The sequence below is a fragment of the Euprymna scolopes genome, chromosome 10 (assembly GCF_053919585.1).
Source record: "Euprymna scolopes isolate OS-2025 chromosome 10, ASM5391958v1, whole genome shotgun sequence".
Classification (NCBI taxonomy): Eukaryota; Metazoa; Mollusca; class Cephalopoda; order Sepiida; family Sepiolidae; genus Euprymna; species Euprymna scolopes.
In genome coordinates this window covers 18,383,735-18,401,852 of record NC_136491.1, presented here as the reverse complement: position 1 = coordinate 18,401,852, position 18,118 = coordinate 18,383,735, and the positions used below count along the sequence as shown (strand labels likewise).

At 32.2% G+C, this 18,118-nt stretch overlaps 1 protein-coding gene across 2 annotated transcripts in view; it reads left to right on the top strand.

The window, feature by feature from the left end:
• Window positions 1-2,546: 2,546 nt before the first annotated feature.
• Window positions 2,547-18,118, top strand: part of LOC145285825 (small ribosomal subunit protein mS31-like) — a 35,502-nt gene continuing 19,930 nt past the window's right edge. The window contains exons 1-5 of one of the 2 annotated variants that reach the window (XM_080134249.1): window positions 2,547-2,939; window positions 10,020-10,142; window positions 11,369-11,548; window positions 16,092-16,141; window positions 17,946-18,003. In XM_080134249.1, coding sequence (XP_079990375.1) covers window positions 2,845-2,939; window positions 10,020-10,142; window positions 11,369-11,548; window positions 16,092-16,141; window positions 17,946-18,003 — 506 coding nt within the window. In that variant the 5' untranslated portion in view covers window positions 2,547-2,844. Of the gene's footprint in view, window positions 2,940-8,923; window positions 8,968-10,019; window positions 10,143-11,368; window positions 11,549-16,091; window positions 16,142-17,945; window positions 18,004-18,118 lie in introns of those variants that run through there. The other variant, XM_080134250.1, reaches the window with a different exon arrangement.

The following is an 18,118-nucleotide window of genomic DNA, read 5'->3' as shown; positions in this document are numbered from 1 at the left end:
GCACGAGCTAACAAACAGTACGTACACTTTATACGCTCCCTATCTCCATGAACTGGATTGACTTTCTCACTCTATCTCCCCTTCGGCTTTGGTCCATCAAAACAGACATGTGCGCGACTCTCTACTGAGCTTAACCCTCTTTTTCTACAAGCCGGCTTGCCACTTCGCGTTTCTCTATTGCATTCCCCTTTTCCTTCCACGCACGTAGTCGTCAACGGCTGAATGAACACGTGTACACCCAAGACTTTCATTTCTCAACAGAAAATAAACGACATGTTTATTTTATTCCAGCATTTGAGTTCTTTGTTTCCTTCGTTCAATTCATTTCATTATTTTTTCTTGAAGCGAGTTAGGGTATTTATATCCTAGTCTTCTACAGTAGACACGTGGATACTTGGCTGTCGCATGTCTTGATAGAAATGGGGTGGTGTGGGGGGAGGTATCTGGCCGATAGATATTAAAACTGAATTTAAAAAGAGAGAGGGGGGATGATCACTTCTGCATTATGCTCGATTTTCCCGTGACAACTGAAAAAATATATATATATATATATATATATATATGTGTGTGTGTGTGTGTGTGTGTGTGTGTGTGTGTGTGTGAGTTAAAGGTTATGATGGTTTTTTGAAGCATAAAAACCATGTTATTTTTTGTATTTAATATTTTTATTGTTATTTCTTTATATTTTAAATGGACCTCCGCTCTTGGTCACAAAACATACCGAAATGAAAAAACACATAATATATATACAGTAGAACCCCAGGATACGGCATTAATATTTGTAACAAAATACAGTACAGTATATAATACACATGTATATAATCAAATAACATAAATAACACCGTAAGGCGGGGCAAATACCGAAACAAGGGGCTGGAAAAACAATGGATTCCACATCGTAACCTGAAGAAAAAAAACGTATCCCGAGGTTCTACTGTATCAGCTTAACCCATAACATTTACAAACTCATCTAAAATCTGTAACAAGGGGTCATTTTAAAGTTGGCAAAAATGTTTCAAAATAACAGATTCTACTGGGAAACAGTGAATACATGGATCAGGAATTATATTAATAATCAAGGATCCAAAGTTCATCAATAAAAGACACCTAAATGAAATAAGGAAACAGTATTCAGATGTTCTCAACAATAGTCCTCTAAAGGAAGACCTAATAGATGTTGTATTTGACACATTCGAGGTTCCAATATTGCAAGCGGCTTCATTGTGCAAGCAATTATCCCAGAGTTTGTAAATGAGATTACAAATATTTTGGGAAACGTATTGGATACAATGTGTTCAAAGAAGCCAGCTTTAAAAGGACCAGATTTTTTGACAAAGAAATTTTCTAAGAATTGTTTAGCAAAATAGAATATAAGAGACTGATCTATATCATTATCGTTCTTTTTTTTTTTTAACATGGTCTCGAATTCTGATTTATTAATTTCTTATATTCTGTATTGGATTTTTCTGTTTCATCGCCTTTTACTTCTTCCTCCCCTACTCTACAGCAATCGATACCAGAACGAACAACGTGCAGGGATCTACTTGACTCGGAAACTGAGGCTATCTCTACAAATTTACTATCGAACCATGTATGGAGTACTGTTGTCATATTTGGGCAGGTGAATCTATTTCCCATTTAAAGGTTCTTGATGAATTGCAGAAACGTATCTGTAATTTGATTGGCTCCACACTTTCTTCTTCACTGCAACCTCTCCCTTACAAACGTCATATTACTAGTCTCAGTCTTTTCTACAAATACTATGGTGGCGAGTGTTCCTCAGAATTTTTGATTTATGATTCTTTTGTTCGAGCATGTTGGTCTAGAGGTCTCCATCAATTCACTGTTTTAATACCTCGTTGTAATACAGCTTTCTATTCCAGAAGCTTCTTTCCAAGGACTGCAAGCTTATGGAACTCTCTTCCTGCTCACTGTTTTCCTTCTACCTACAACCTTAGTCTTTTCAAGACTAAAGTCATTAGGCATCTCCTGCCTTTACAATAATCAGCTTTTGTTCTTGTTACCTCCTTACATCAAGTGACTTCACCCCTTGTCTCAAGCGATTTCCAGTAAAAAAAAGAAGACTGTCTACACTCAGAGATTCACTGTGTTTTATCATCCCAAGGCCCACACTTATGCAAATGAGTATAGGCCTCGTTTTCAATCCAATTGCGCAATTTCTGCGTCTACCGCAATGACATTCAACTTGTTATGCGTTGTCTACATTTTCATGTTTAAATTAGGGTGCTTCTCTAGAAGAGAACTTATATCAACCTGTATGTTTCTTACTCTGATTTATGGAACAGATCAGTAATAGCTGAGCCGTTGCCAAACAGTCAATTATATGTAAAGCAAACAAATATCTTGCTGCCCAGCTCCCCACCTAGGTTGCCCCTTATAAATCTGATCCTTATTACAGTATTCTCTTAGTGGCAATATGCTTTTTTGAGATTAATAATTTTTTTTTTAATTAGTACCAACATAAAATAAATTTAAAATTTTTTTCCCCTGACTTTAAGTTAGGATCAATTACCCCCCCCCCCTGTGTTAAGAATAGATTTAATAAAAAAAAAATGTTAAATCATTGGCTGAACCAACTTTCTTTTTTTTTTTTTTTTTTAGGAAGTTTTTTCAACTTTAGCCTTTTAAGCCTAAACCTAACCTAGTGGCCGCTGCCCTTTTACATTTTTTTTGTGGCTTTTAAATCGTACACTATTTCGATATTTCCGGTTTGTACCGTAAATCAAACGCCGAAACATTGAGAACAATATGAAGCACCTAAATTAATAACCTTGATAATTTCCTGAGAGATTAAACTATATCAGAGTTATCTCCCTTGCCAAAATGGCATCCTCCTGTATTCGACGGCGTGTTTTGCAACTGATAATTTTACCAAACGTTAACACGCGAGTAGATACTTTCTTATTTCAAACTAAACTGTGAGTATCTTTTATTGCTTAAAATTCACGTCTATCAGGTATTCTTGTGTAATAATAATTTGACAACCACTTTATTTGTTATCATTTCCGTTGCCCTCCTATTAACGCGTCGTAACCTTGGGATTTATTTTCCCCTACTGCGTCAAAATTTGGTATAAGGCTTGAAGGTTGGAGCACTTTTGTCACACACACACACACACATAAAACATTTAAATAGAAAAGCCTTGAGCGGACTCGTCGGCATTTCATGCAATTGTACGAATAAGACCGATCGAAGGATCACATTTTATGTTCAGTGTTTATTTACATTTTTGTGTAGATTCTTTGCTAAATCGCTACTTCAAATATAAGATTCTATGGATTTAGTAATTTTTTTTTGTTTTTTGGTAACGTTATTATTTAGAAGCCTATTTCTAACATACCCCCCAAAATCGGTAAGCTCCAAAAATACCGTTAGGGCTTACAACATGGCCGCCAGAAGAGTCAACAAAAAACTGCGAATAAAATATATAAAACTCGTAATTTCTGTTTTTAAAGTGGTTGTCAATTTTCTTTATGAAATATACTTCCAAAATAAACTATTACAGTCGTTTAAAACATAATAGAAGTTTTATTTTTTAAAAACAATGTTTACAAAATGTCTACGCACGTTCGTAGACATTTTGTAAACATTGTTTTTAAAAAATAAAAAATAATACTTCTATTATGTTTTAAACGACTGTAATAGTTTATTTTGGAAGTATATTTCATAAAGAAAATTGACAACCCACTTACTAGATTATTCCTGTAATTCTCTGGTCCCTGTTGAATCTGGTTCTGTGCAGTTCTAGGCGGTCCAGTCCACCCTCTCTGGCTTTTTTTCCTCTCTCTCAGAAGAAGTTTATTGCTAATCACCTGGGGCACCATTACTGGGTAATGCCGAGCACTTTTTGCAGGTCAGAGTGCCCCTCCTCGGAGGCGCTGACTTTTCAATCCCACTTTCTAGGTACGTGCAAAATGAATGGCCGATGCTCAAAAAGTATAAACATTTTGAGCTCTCCCTTTACTTAAAAATTCACTAAAAATCAGGAAATTAACCAATTTTAATGAAATGTTCAGTATTGAAGTTAGACCTTTATCTTAAGAAAGAGAAAAAAAGCGTCATGCCAGTATTCAAATAAGACCACTTATCGGTCAAGGGAGTTATTTGCACTTCTTATACTATTGAGACGAAATTTCAGAAATCGTAATACTGAATTTCACATGAAAACAATAGTATCTACGTATTCCTCGTATTTTTAAGACGATTATATCCAAAAATTATGAAAATCGATAAGGTAGAACATTATTTATTAAAGAAAATAAAAAATAGAATTTGATGAAAACGATCGCAAAACATAAAAAAAAGGGCTGAATCTTTAACGTAGTTTACATAAGAAAATAGTTTTTATTTGAACAAAGATAATTATTTTGTGAATATTCATTATTAGATACGTTTTTTTTTATGTTTGATTTTAAAAAAAGATAAAAATGTAATACCTCGTTTGATTAATATATTTTTATTTTAAAAGTTCAAATAAAGATTATTTTTATGGAAACAACTTTAAAATATATATTTTTTAAAAAATATATTGTATTTTATTTCATTGTGATAAATGAAAAACTGTTACTATCGGAAAAAAAAAGAACTTTGGAGAGATTTTTTTAAACTTTCTTCATCGTCCTGCTGACAATGCTGAATTCAAAGATAACCATACATACAGCAAGGGGAGACTTGATTCCAAATATTTCCCATATTTTATAACTCCCTTCTTTTGGAAATAGGGTACGATTATGAATATCTCCAGTATCAAATAATCCTTATACACTGAAATTTACTTTATGTATGAAAACCAAAGAGGGGAGGTATAACATATGAGAAATATTTGGAATCCAGTTTCCCCTTGCTGTTATTTCAGATAATTTGAAACCATAACAGCAAGTTTTAGTCTCCCCTCCATCAAGGCCAGAGGTTTTTGGGAAATATCAAATATTTTGTAATTCATATACAAAACTAGGAAAACAAATGACTATAATTGAAACCTTTTATGGTTGTAAAAATGTGTCAAATATAGGCTCTGGATGATGGATGATCAGTTAATGTGCGACCTTAAGAGCAAATGTCACATAGCCCACTACACAATTCAGGTCATTACCTTTCCAACGAGCCTTCATTTGTTAAATTCTGATCAATAGTTACTGAGATTTCGAACATAAAATTGCTAAAAAAGGTTATATCTATGAATATATCTATACTTTTAGCAAAATTGAATATTGAAAGGCTCATATCTTTGTTCTATGGAACAAAACTACATGAAAATTTGCAGGCTTTTGTTAGATTATAATACTATTCTATGGTTAAAATTTTATGACTAGTAGTAAAAAAAGAACCTATATTTTCAAATCGATAAAATATGTCCAAATTTGCCTACATTTGTATACATAGTGTCCTGGCAGGCAGCTTCAGTTTTGCTGCTTTGATTGTCTCTCCTTTGGCCTTGCCAGGCCACTAATACGAATTGAAAAAATATCAAAAGAATTTGGAGTACTAATTATACTTTAAATTTATATGCAAAACTGCCCTCCCCCTACTCTAAATTCTAAATTATTTTTGTTATTTATTTCTATTCGTCTACTAAGTTTTATTGTGTAAAATTGTATAATCGCCTAAAAAAAAAAAGTAAATTTTTTTAACATTTTAATTTGCAGTCGTTTATTATTACAATTAAAGTTTGGGTACTTGTACAGTTTAGTCAAGACATTAAAAAATGAAAATATCGAAAAAAAGGTTATATTTCACGTATCCGTTATGAAACAAAGTTCTCCAAAAAAAAATTTTACTTAATTTCATCGAGTAGTTTTTTTTTTTTTTTTTTTTTTTTTTTTTTTTACAGCGGAAAAACAATTTGTTATGATACCGAGCAAAAGGTTCGATTTTTAGGAAGAAAAGCTAGAATTAAAGATGGGAAGGGAGTGTCGGCACTTTACATGGAGTTATCTCCCTGTGGCATGTTGTTCAGCTTCAGCAAATTTCACAATGACTGACTTCAACACGCCCTCATAAGAACGTGTTTTTCCGCTGTAAAAAAAAAACTACTCGATCAAATTAAATGAAATTTTTTTCGGAGTTCTTCAGTCCAAAACGGATACGTACAATATAACCTTCTTCTTTTTCGATATTTTCATTTTTTAATGTCTTGACTAAACTGTACAAGTGGCAAAGTTTGAAACTTAATTATATTTGAAAACCTTTATTTCTTGAAGGAACCACTATTATATATGTAAAAGAACCACAAATCACATTAATTTTAAACAATTTTATTTTTGTTTTTTTTTCAAAAATAAACCTCTAAACGTTTTTATAAAACTCATTGATTTCAAACTAAACAGCTGACAGCAGCTGCTGACTAGAGTGCTATTATTCAAATTGATTACTTTTGCTGAAAAGTATTTGATATTATTGGGTAGAGGCTAAGTAAAAAGGGCTAGTACCAATCGAGAAATCAGCACAGAATTATCATTTTAACACATTAAAATAATAAAAAGCATTAATCTATTTAATTACTCAGTGTACAAAAAAAATATTTTGAAAAAAATGTTTGAGACATGTTATGTTTAAGTCTTATTCTAAAGACCCCCCCCCAAAAAAAAACGAATGCATCATACCTTGACAATAAATGAGATTGATGTTTTTTCTGATTGCTTTCCAAATTTCATGACAAAATTCCTCATAAGAGAGTGGTACCAAGTTTTTACGCACTGCAGAGTAAAAAAAAGAAAAAGAAAAAAAATCTGGTTCAACATGGCCGTCTCATAGCATTAACATTTTCCTAAAACTCTTCGAATATATTATCTATGTTAATACCATAATACTTTTAATGTACCTGTGTCACAATTTCCAGATTATAAATTATTCGATCGGGAGATCCTATTTATCAAAAAGGAGGATAAAAGGTGAAAACATACTACGAACATTAAATTAGTATATAGATAAGCTAATTTAATGTTTGTAATATGTTATCACCTTCTATCCTTTTTTTTTTTTTTTTTTAATAAATAGGATCTCCCGATCACTGAGGACGCAATGTAAGAAAAATAAAATTTTTAAAAATGTGCTTTTGAGCCATCTGTGAAACTAAAATATACCTTCTTGGTCTTCTGGCTAGGATCCAAGAGTAGTATGTTATAATGTTATTGTGGGGTTTTCGTTTGCGCTGGGCGTCCATAAATGGAAGTATATCACAGACTCCTATAAGGATATTCGAGATAAACCGTAATAACCAAATATATTCTTGCACTACATTAACCAGATTACTTAGATAAATAATTTTACAGTTTTAACAAAAGGGCGACAATAATATCGCAAGGTCTTCATTCATGTTGAACGTCCACAGAATGGCCAGCAGCAATGTAATACATATGAAAAATGCAGCTGTGGAATTTCCACAGATCCCTCTAGTGTAGATTATTATTTATTAAAGCATATGAAAAGATATTCATTTCCAAACAAAAGAAAATGGTGGTATTTTCAGGACTTCAAGTGTTTTAGTTTTTAAAATACAACTATCTTGAAATCTGTAATTATCCAAAGCGTTGATGGGCATTGCTGATTTAAACAAAACTTTTCAATGGTAGACATTTTAGTTTTTAAATAAAGAAAAACCTGCTGTTCCAATCCATAGTGTTTTGTCTTGGGATGAATATAAGCAATGTATTATTTTTTTAGGGAGGCATTTTTATTTTTAAATAAGGAAAAAAAAAGTTATTTCATTTACAAAACATTTTATGGGGAACAGGATTTTCTCTACATTAAAAATTGATGTCAGGATCAAGAATTTAGACCGTTGATCTTTCTTGTCTGTGGTCAGTGAAGGAGAATCCCTCTAGACTGAAGAAATTTTTATTCATAATAAAATCACATCTGAAAGCAACAATTATAAACAAACGAAATTTTTAAAACTTTAAAAATATGTGATCTCAATATTTAAGTTGATGCTGTTGTAGTATCGCTGGAAATTAAAGATGCAAGTTGCTTGTTGAAATAGAGGGATGTTCAACACATAAATTTGGTGGAACTTGATGCCATTTGATGTGGCAAGCAAGTGTTACATCTCTCTATCGATTCTGCTTGCAGAAAGAAATGGGTCATAGACATTCTCACCAAGGTTGAAGAGCCGGATGGTAAAACTCCGATTCCTACAATTCTGACTCAGACTCCTTTGATATCTTTGACTCAGAGTCCCGACTCCTTGACCCCATGTGGAAATCTATTTTGCCGATCCATATACCAGCCTCCCACACCTATTCAGCAAGCATTTTATAAATACTTTTCATGCAATTTTTACATTCACTTGTACGATAAATTTCGACTGCATAATTTGGAAGCTAACATCGTAATTAGAATTGAGAAAAAAAATCGGAGAAATTTTTATCTGAAAACTCCATTTTATCAATTAAAAAATTTCGTTCTGATAGTGTAAAAGTGCCAATTGTCTCGAATTGGAAATTTTTTTTTTTTTAAATTCTAGTGCGAAAATGGGAGGAGAATAACTTTGTTATTTTTTTATGGAAGTGTAAACATGTAAATTAATATAGAAAGAGGAGAAAAAAAAAGAAAGAAAAGGTAATAGAGTGAAGGAAGGTGGAGGTGTTCGTCTTACTATTTGCATTCTCCTCTTTTTTATTTTATTTTACTTCAGTCGAAGTTTTCAGAACTCAAGAACTACCTGGGTCTAACACTTGAACTCTATATGAGATACATCGATATTTGAATGTTCCATTAAAGTTCTTTACATCTCAAACACTGAGTTAATAAAAAAAATTAACAACATAATTTCCCTCTCCCTAATTAACCATTTTCATATGTTGTAGTATATCTTTTGTTTTGGTCTCTTGTTCTTAGTGGATTCCAGGACAAGAATTTATCTAGTCTGGTTGAGTGTCCAGCTTCGTGTTGTTACTTGAGGTAACATCATTTGGAGATGGTGCACCATTCCTTGGAAAAGCTAATGTAAGTTAACCATAGTGAGGAGATCTTATTTGGGCAGCGAATACTATGTGATTTTGAATATTTGGTCAGAGTTTACTTCTATGGAAAAAGTATCCTCACGCTAGGTTGTTCTGACAAACCCTTGTACAGAGAGACCTTAGACACTTGAAGATAGTGTCTAGTAGGCATTCAAGTTCTTGTATGATGTGACACATGCACACACACACACACACACACACACACACACACACACACACACTAGAATGGACAATTGTTTATTTTTGTTAGAAAAAAAAACAATAGATTTAAAAAAAACACCACAGAAAACATGCAGACTCTTTACTAACTGTTTTTTCTTCAGTTCAAAATCATGGCAGGGATTTAAAAAAAAGGAAAAGAAAAAATGCATAAAATTCTGTGGATGACGTCTATCGTTGAAATATTTAAAATAAATAAACATTTATTTTCATAATATTGAATTATAAACATTGTATTGGCTTATAAACGTATTTTATACATATTTTATTTTAAAATTCAAACAACGCTTCTATCAGGGAAAACACAACTCTGACTTTCATATCACGTGTGCCAAGCGTATTCTTCCAACATTTCAAAGTAACACCACCGACAGACAACCCACAGACTCTTTACTAACTGTTCTTTCTTCCATTAACGTCATGGTGAGAAAAAGAAGAAAAAATGGGTGCTTATGTATTTTTGGTATTGTGCGATTTGTAAATAGTTTTTTCAGGTTAAATTCCAAGTTTCACAATTTTTTATTCAATTGTAAGGTGGAAGCATAGGATAGTTACAAAACATCCTCCCCTCCCCAAGTTAAGAATGGCTTTCAGAATAACATTATTATTTTAGCACCATACTAAAAATACATAAGTACCAAAAAATGTATAAAATTTTGAGGATGATGTCTATCATTGAAATATTCATTTTAAACAAATAAATATTTCTTTATTTTTATGATATTGTCTTGTAATTTGGTTTATAAACATATTTTATACATATTTTGTTTTAAATAGAAAGTATTTTTTTTTTAAAATATTTTTCTTTTTTTATAGTTTCCAGCAGACGTATTTGTTGAATCCCAATTGCAACTTGACATGTGGACACATTGCTTATAAGGAAAACAAGTCTGATGATCGCTTGGAGTCTCCAATCAAAGATAAGAAAACAAACAAAAGGTTTGAGATTTGGTTAATATTAATAAAATCTTTAATTTCATTTCAAGAATAATGCTGCTATCACAAAATACTTTCTTTGTTTTTTTTTAACTTAGGGGCATAAATAAACTAGTACTTCACTTTTTGATTATAGACTTTAATCGTAGCTAGAACTTTTCTATTCATCAATTTAAAGTTTTCCAAATCACTTTTGAATGTCAAAGTTTCCGACTTAAACATCTTGAATATTATTGTATATCAGAAGAGCTACCCTGTCCGGGGTTCTAGATAAGAAAATAAAACAGTTAAAACAAAAAGTCTAATATCTTTTAATATCTGATAAAATTATTTTTTGAGCACATTTCCTCTACCCGCTCCCTGTGAAATCAACAAAACAAATTGATCCAAGTTTGAAGAATATATCTATATAAAAAAAAAAATGAAAGTACTTTGTTATTTTTTCCTATACTGTAATTTTACATGCAAATATCATCGGCATACGCCTTATATGTGTATAATACTAGGGACATTCCAAAAGTAATGTCTCCTATTTTTTATTCTGTCCAAATGGATCCGAGGAGATTGCAAATTTCATTGCCATGAAGACTGAACTTATGAATTCATGACTTGAAAGTTTCATCTTTCTGTTGCAGATATTGACTGTGTGAGGTTCTAAAAATGCAACTCCTGTAATGGACATGCATCAGAAACAGAAATGTGTAATTGAATTCTTCTATGCAGAAAAAAATTGAACTGATCAACATTCGCTGGCATCTGTTGAACGTTTACAAAACTGATGCAGTTGATGTCGGCACTGTTAGGAGATAGGTATGTCGATTTCAGAGTGGCAACAAAGATGTGAGTGACAAAGCACGCTCTAGACTTTTATGACCGAGGAATCAAAAAAGGTTAGCAAAAGTGCATTGAGAATGTGGATGATTATGTAGAAAAACAAATTCTGGAGCACAAAAGGTTGCTCGTTTTAATGGTATCTCTCCCATCTTCATAACTCTTCAACATTTTATTTCTTGAGTTAAAAATAGAAGGCATTATTTTCGAAACAACTTTTGTATACCATTGCTAGTTTAAAAAATTTTTATTGAAAATACTTTAAAATAAGGTTTAACAAATTTCTTGCAGCATTGTAATCTTTGCTATATATTTGTTTATTTGTTTTAATTTTTAATCTTTACTCCATCATAAAATGTTTTTGTTTTTTTTTTAATGTAATTATTTTATTCTTTTAGTCCAGATCAAGATATCAGCCCAGATTTGGTTTCTGCTATTAAAGATGTTGCGGACTCACTACCAGGGGATAAGGCCACTGTACAGTCTGACCTTTTGCGGAAATTATTGACCCATGGAAAAAATATGAAAAAGCAGAAGAAATATCCAACCGCAGACGTTCCACCACCACCAAATATGCAGTAAGGGAAATCAGTTTGATCTTATATATTTTCTTTTATATATACAGGGGGGGGGGTCGCTAGAAAAGCGGGAAATTTGTCAAACAACGATTTATTTTTACAAAGAATAATTTTTACAAAGTTTTTCAAAGACAAATGTTATATTATACTCATAGATACTCAAAATGTCGTCTGTGCACTTCACTGCAGCATCTTAACCTAGAAATCCAAGCTCAACAACAAAAGAACGAATCAAAAAAATAGCAATCACGCAATTTATTCATGATCTAAGTTGACCTTCAAAGTTTCTAGCGACCACCCTGTATATTGCATGCACATATAGGGTGGCCCACTTAAAGGTATCCCAATCTCTCTAATCTTTCTCTTAATGACCAACTGACACCACAAGACCAAATGCAATTCTTTTTCCAACAAGATGGCGCTACATGCCACATGACTCGCAGATCACTGACACGAGTTTATGACATGTTTACAGAAGAGAGAACAATAAGCAAAGGGTTATGGCCACCGCATTCCCCAGACTTTTTATCATGTGATTTTTATCTTTGGGGGACTTTAATACAAAAAGTTTATGCAAATAATTCTCACAATCTAGACCGACTAAAGGAGAACATTCTATCCGGAGAGTCACCAGAGAAGATCTACAGGCAGTATCTGCAAATGATGTTAAATGTGCTCAGAAATGCATAGATGTCAACGGGGAGCACTTCCAGAATCTTTTAGAATATTACAGGTAATTTAAACAAATGAATGTTCCTCCTCTCAACTACATTTTCTAGGCTACTTTTAAGTGGACCATCCTATATATATATATATATATATATATATAAAGCTGAATGTCTGTGTGTGTGTGGCCATGAATAGGCTCCTATATGGTTGACTATTTAAAAAAAAAACTGATTACATATAATGATAGAAGATGTATCGAGACACAGGGGTGGGTATGTTTGATCTGGCAGAATGGATATTCATTAAAATTGTGGGGTCTGCGTTCGCGCCTGGTCCACAAAGTATGGAAATAAAAAATTTAAAAATAAAAAAAAACGTTTACAGGTGTTTTTGATATAGATGTACATAAGAATACTTTGATAAGTATGTTTTAACTTAAATAGGGATGTCATAATAAAATTATGGGGTCTGCGTTCGCGCCTGGCCTCCATGAAATGGAAATAGGGACAAACTTTAATAAAGACTTTTCATATCTCTCTGCGTAAGTATACTTTGATAATTATGTTTCAGCTTGAAGAAATATGGTATGATAAAATTATGAGGTGTTCGGTCGCACCTGATCTTCATAGAATGGAAATATGTTACAAAGTTTAACAAGGTTTTTTAATATAGATCCACAGAATATTGTGATAAGTGTTTCAGTGTGAACAGGTATGGTATAATAAATTATGGGGTTTATCTATTTTATTCTTACTTTCATCATATTTTGCTTTGGTTTTGATACCCCCGAATTTGAAGCTATCTCTTTACAACCCTTCCTTTTCATAACCTATCATACTTTAATAAATCAGAGTCCATTTTCTGTAGGCTGTTTTGAACCGAGTCAACGACGGGTACTTTTGCTAGTATATATATATATATATAAAATTATTTAAGACTTCCAAAGGGCGAATGAACCCTTTTTCGGGGTCAACAGTCAACTAGCACTGTGTGTTTGTGTGTATGTATGTGTGTGTTGGAGTGGAGAGGGCTCCCGTAAGTCGTGGTGAAGGCAACCTTTCTAGGAGAAGCAAATCTCTGATTTAAAAAAACCATATAGCGGGAGACCAGTACCTGCATTAAGCTGGTCTGCAGTTTAACTTGTTGCTGGCTGTCTTGCTCTTGCTTGTTGCTGGATCTCAACAGTTTGAACCGAGAGACAGACTTAGCTGTCGTATAAAGCTAAGACTCTGTAACATCATCTGTGTATAGATACTCCCTCAGGCATTTGTCTATTAAAATGGTCCTGTGGTGATGGAAGTCATTTTTGGGGCTCATGGACTTTAAGTGTCTGAGGGAGTGGCACTCGTTTGATAAGATGTTGCAATCATCATATATAATTATTTACTATAATAATTAATAAATACCTACAGAAACTAGTGTTTCATCCTTTTGGGAATCATCAGTGCAGGGTGTCACAATTAACACTGGTCAGTCAGTAGATTGGAGCCCGGCAACCGAAGCCATCGTTGATTCCATTATCCATTCAGCCACTGTTCACTGCAAGAAATTCTTTTGAAATTGAAACATGTATTTTTTAAAAATGTTTTTAATGTCTGTCAGAGTGATCTAATCATTATATGATGATCTGCATATATATATATATATATATATATACATACTTATTTATTGTTAAATGAACATGTTTACATCCCGCTGCTACAAACAGCCATTTGTTTCAATCAAACAACAGATATCATCAGGCAGCGACTTGACTATTCAAATGTTCAATGTAGGTTATTCATTGAATATTTGAATAGTCAAGTCGCTGCCTGATGATATCTGTTGTTTGATTGAAACAAATGGCTGTTTGTAGCAGCGGGATGTAAACATGTTCATTTAACAATAAATAAGTATTATTAGCTCTTTTTTTATTGAACACTATCTAACGATCTCGTTGAATTCATTAGTTTATTACTTTTGAATAACAAAAACCCGAGTGTATATATATATGTATAACTACTTCCCTTGTTTAGCAGCTCAACATTCTAATAAAAGCCCATTTCATGGTCTGCCAATATCTGGAACCTATTCTTTCAAATTTTAATCTTTAATCATATCTGCAAGACATGGATAAAAAAAGTTGTCTACTGATTCAATGTTGACTGTAATTCCCTCCCAGTGCTGCATATTGTTTGTTATTTTTGGTGTCCACACCTACCTTCGCTGCTGATTAGATTATCTCTAAATAAACATGATATTGTCTCTGAAACAATTGTACACTATCTTTGTTTTTCTTATTTTTTGTATTGTTTTGTTGGAACATGTAAATGAATTCATGCAAAGTGGTGGGAGGTGATCTATAGATTTTAGTTTTACTGGAAGTTTAAATCAATAAATAGTTATTGTATTATTACTACCAGCAGTAGAAGATATATTTATAAACAAAATCAAATTTAAAAAAAAAGATAATCATTTTTGGCATTGGAAAATGGGCACAAATTCTTTCGATTCTGATACCCCAAAAAGTTCTGAATTTTCTGATTCCGATTAATTGTCCCCAACACTAATATATATATATATATATATATATATATATATATATATATATATATATATAGTGTTATAATGGAATAATTCCAGGAGGAAATCCGGGTATGAGAGCTCAATGTGGTAAACAGAGCAATAACATAAAAATATAACACGGAAATTACATAATTGTCGATGCAATAATTTATTTCAACCTTATGGTATTTTCAAGCATCTAAACTAGACAATTACATTTTTGAATCAATGTAATTGTCTAGTTTAGATGCTTGAAAATACCATAAGGTTGAAATAAATTATTGCATCGACAATTATGTAATTTCCGTGTTATATATAAATATATATATATATATATATAATAAATGAGCTAAAAAGAATATTTTCTACTTAAATTTTTCTTTTTTTCCTTTCTCCCTATGTTTCTCTTCTTTAGTTCTTCTTTCATCTTTTCTTCTCTATTCCCCATTGTTCAACCCACCTCCTACCCACTTCTCATCCCCATCCATTTTAGTAGTCTCCATTAATTCACCCGATATTTTTTTGTTTTTCATTTCTAATCTAAATGTTCTCAAGCCAGTATTATCTTTGTATATTCATATAGTGTTTTTCTCTATTTTTCTCATCTTTTGATGAAAAGCATTTAGCTTAAAAATGCCATGGCCTAAAGAGATTTTATTCCTTATGATTTAATAAAATACTATATAACTTTTATTCCTCATTTTTTAAATTATATATATATCCCCCTAGTCCTCTTTCGGTAACCCTTATTAACTTGATAATATAATAAAGTTCCTATGTAACTTTACTCTTTATTCTTTTAACATTCTATGTATATATAATTTTTTTCTAATTGGCACAATTAAGTTCAGTGAAAATGCTTTAACACTTTCAAAGCATATATATCAGCAGTTTATATTCCAAATCCAAAAAGTATGTATGTTTATATTTTTTCTTTCATAATATTTTATTTTGTCTTACATGTGTTTCGTTGAATAGCATACATTCACCAAACAACTCATTAGAGACAGTTAATATTTTCCTCGATGAAAAGAACAGTTTGGTTTTACTCAAGGCCATTCCTTTAAAGAAAATCTGGGATACATGAAGCTCAGTCTAGGTCAGTGTTAGCAGCCAGTTCTGAAAGGTACTACTCCTCTGCCTTTACTCTTTTGAAAATATTACAAACTTGAAAAATAAGTATTTTTACCAAAATTACCTGATTCAGGCATTAAATAATCCAAAAAGTTGTGACATAATAAAATAAATAAATAATAATCCTTTTTTTCTGTTAAAATGTGAAATTTCTATTTAAAAGTTGAATCTATAACACAATCATTTTTTTTTCCAGGGAAATGTTTGCAGGCCTCAAAATCTACAGTGAAGTTGATAAAAAGAAAGGTATGTAAATAAAAGCAATAGAATTATAAATCCATCACTAATCTGCAGATATTAAATGCCAAGAAAGAACCTGTTTGTTTTGTTGTTGGTTGTACAGCATTCATACTAGGCAGGTTGAACTATCTTCCTCTGAAGGAGGAAGTACCAAGGGAATATTAAATTCACAGGTATTCTCAGTTGCTTGTGTAATATAATGAAAGTTTGTTGACACTGACTTTGACTTAGAGGGTGGATGTAGACCTTAAAAGGGTAGACTTGAATTTAAATGCTAATGCTTTCTCCATGGCTCGTGATCATCTAGTAAAATGACTCTGTGTGTGAGATGTATAAAGTGAAGCATCTTTTCTGTGCCTTCCTAGTGCGGTCTCTTCTATTGTCTCGAGTAGCTGGCAAAATCTGTTCTGGGTGAGAGATTACAGACAAACCAAGACAAGTGTTTGATTTCAATATGGAATCTTTATTTAAATTGATCAGGCATGAATCAGACATTTAGATGCAAAATCGGGAAAGATTCGATCCCTTTTCTGGCTGTGGCGTTTTCCATCTACATTTCGAGACTTCTTGAGTCTCCCCAAAGGAGAGACCCGCTAACATGTCTGCCCTCTCCGGTGATCTAATCTCAACTCTTCAATTCTTCTAAAACTGGAAACTCATGTGACATCATCACATGGTAATCTATCTACTAAGCTTCCGGTGAACTCTGGTAGTCAGGTATGATTGATGTGAATCTGACCCCCTCTGACCCTACAATTGCATCAGCCATGTTTCTCTATTGTTCGTAGAAAACCCTCAACTCTGTTCGCCAGACAGATAGAGTTATAGGCAGATAGATAAAGCGATTCATATATATTTATATACTTAACTAGATCAAACAATAGATAAATAAATAAGATTTAATTAAGCAGATCGAAACATTAAATCACTGGTAATTTTAGGGTTTCACCAAGCTATCCCATTTACAACTGTACCAAGGAAAACTTGGAAGAAAGTGATTAGACAAGATCCCCACTGAGTGATATTTGGAGACATTCAACATGCTGAACTGTGAGAATTATAGAGTGAGCTTGTGTAATATTAGAAAATCCTGGGACAAGGGAAAAGTGATCTGAGAGAGAGAGGGAGGGAATTCTGATATGTTTCTAGTTTCAAGATGAATGTTAATTTTGATTTTAAAAATTCTTTGTGATTTATGTTAATTGTAATATTCAACTTTTTTGTCAACTATCAATTTTTATTTTATTACATAAATTTTATGTTTTTTATTCAACTTTCTTTGATCAAATATTATTTAAAAAAATTTTCTTTTTCATATTTTTACTAACTAAAATTAAACTAATTAATTGTAAAATTATCCAAATTTGTTAGAATCATAGCAAATGCTCGATTTTTCTTTCAATTCCGTTCTTATCACTGCCTTCAATGTTCCTCTTGGCCTTCCCCAATGAACTGAACCTGCTACCTTAACTGTTCTATATCTACTTACTCAAGATGTTTCATTGATTCTTTCAACATGGCCATTGAAATCTCTTACTCTGCACACCTTTCTCTATACTGTCCAGATTTAAGCTGGGACCATTAGATCTAAGCTTGTATTCAAGATTCACATTAAACATCCACCATATCATTCTTGTATCATTACTGTATTTATCAATAAAAATCGTTAATATTTTTTTCAAACAATCTTATGTGTTGTTACTATTATTTTTACTATATTAATATTTTTTCTTTAAAACTCTAAAAACAAAACACTGTAGTTTATTAATTATATATTCATTTTATATATTTTTAATAATTTTATTTTTAGATGCTTTGAAAACGTGGAATGAAAGGGAAAAATATTCATTGCCGTATATGCAAAACTTGTAAGTTGAAACATTTTTAATCAATTATTACAGACTAGCGGGGGTACCCGGCGTTGCCCGAGTGTTTGTTTCCGGGACGGGGGGGGGGGGGGAGTTTTAAAAAATGTTATGGTAG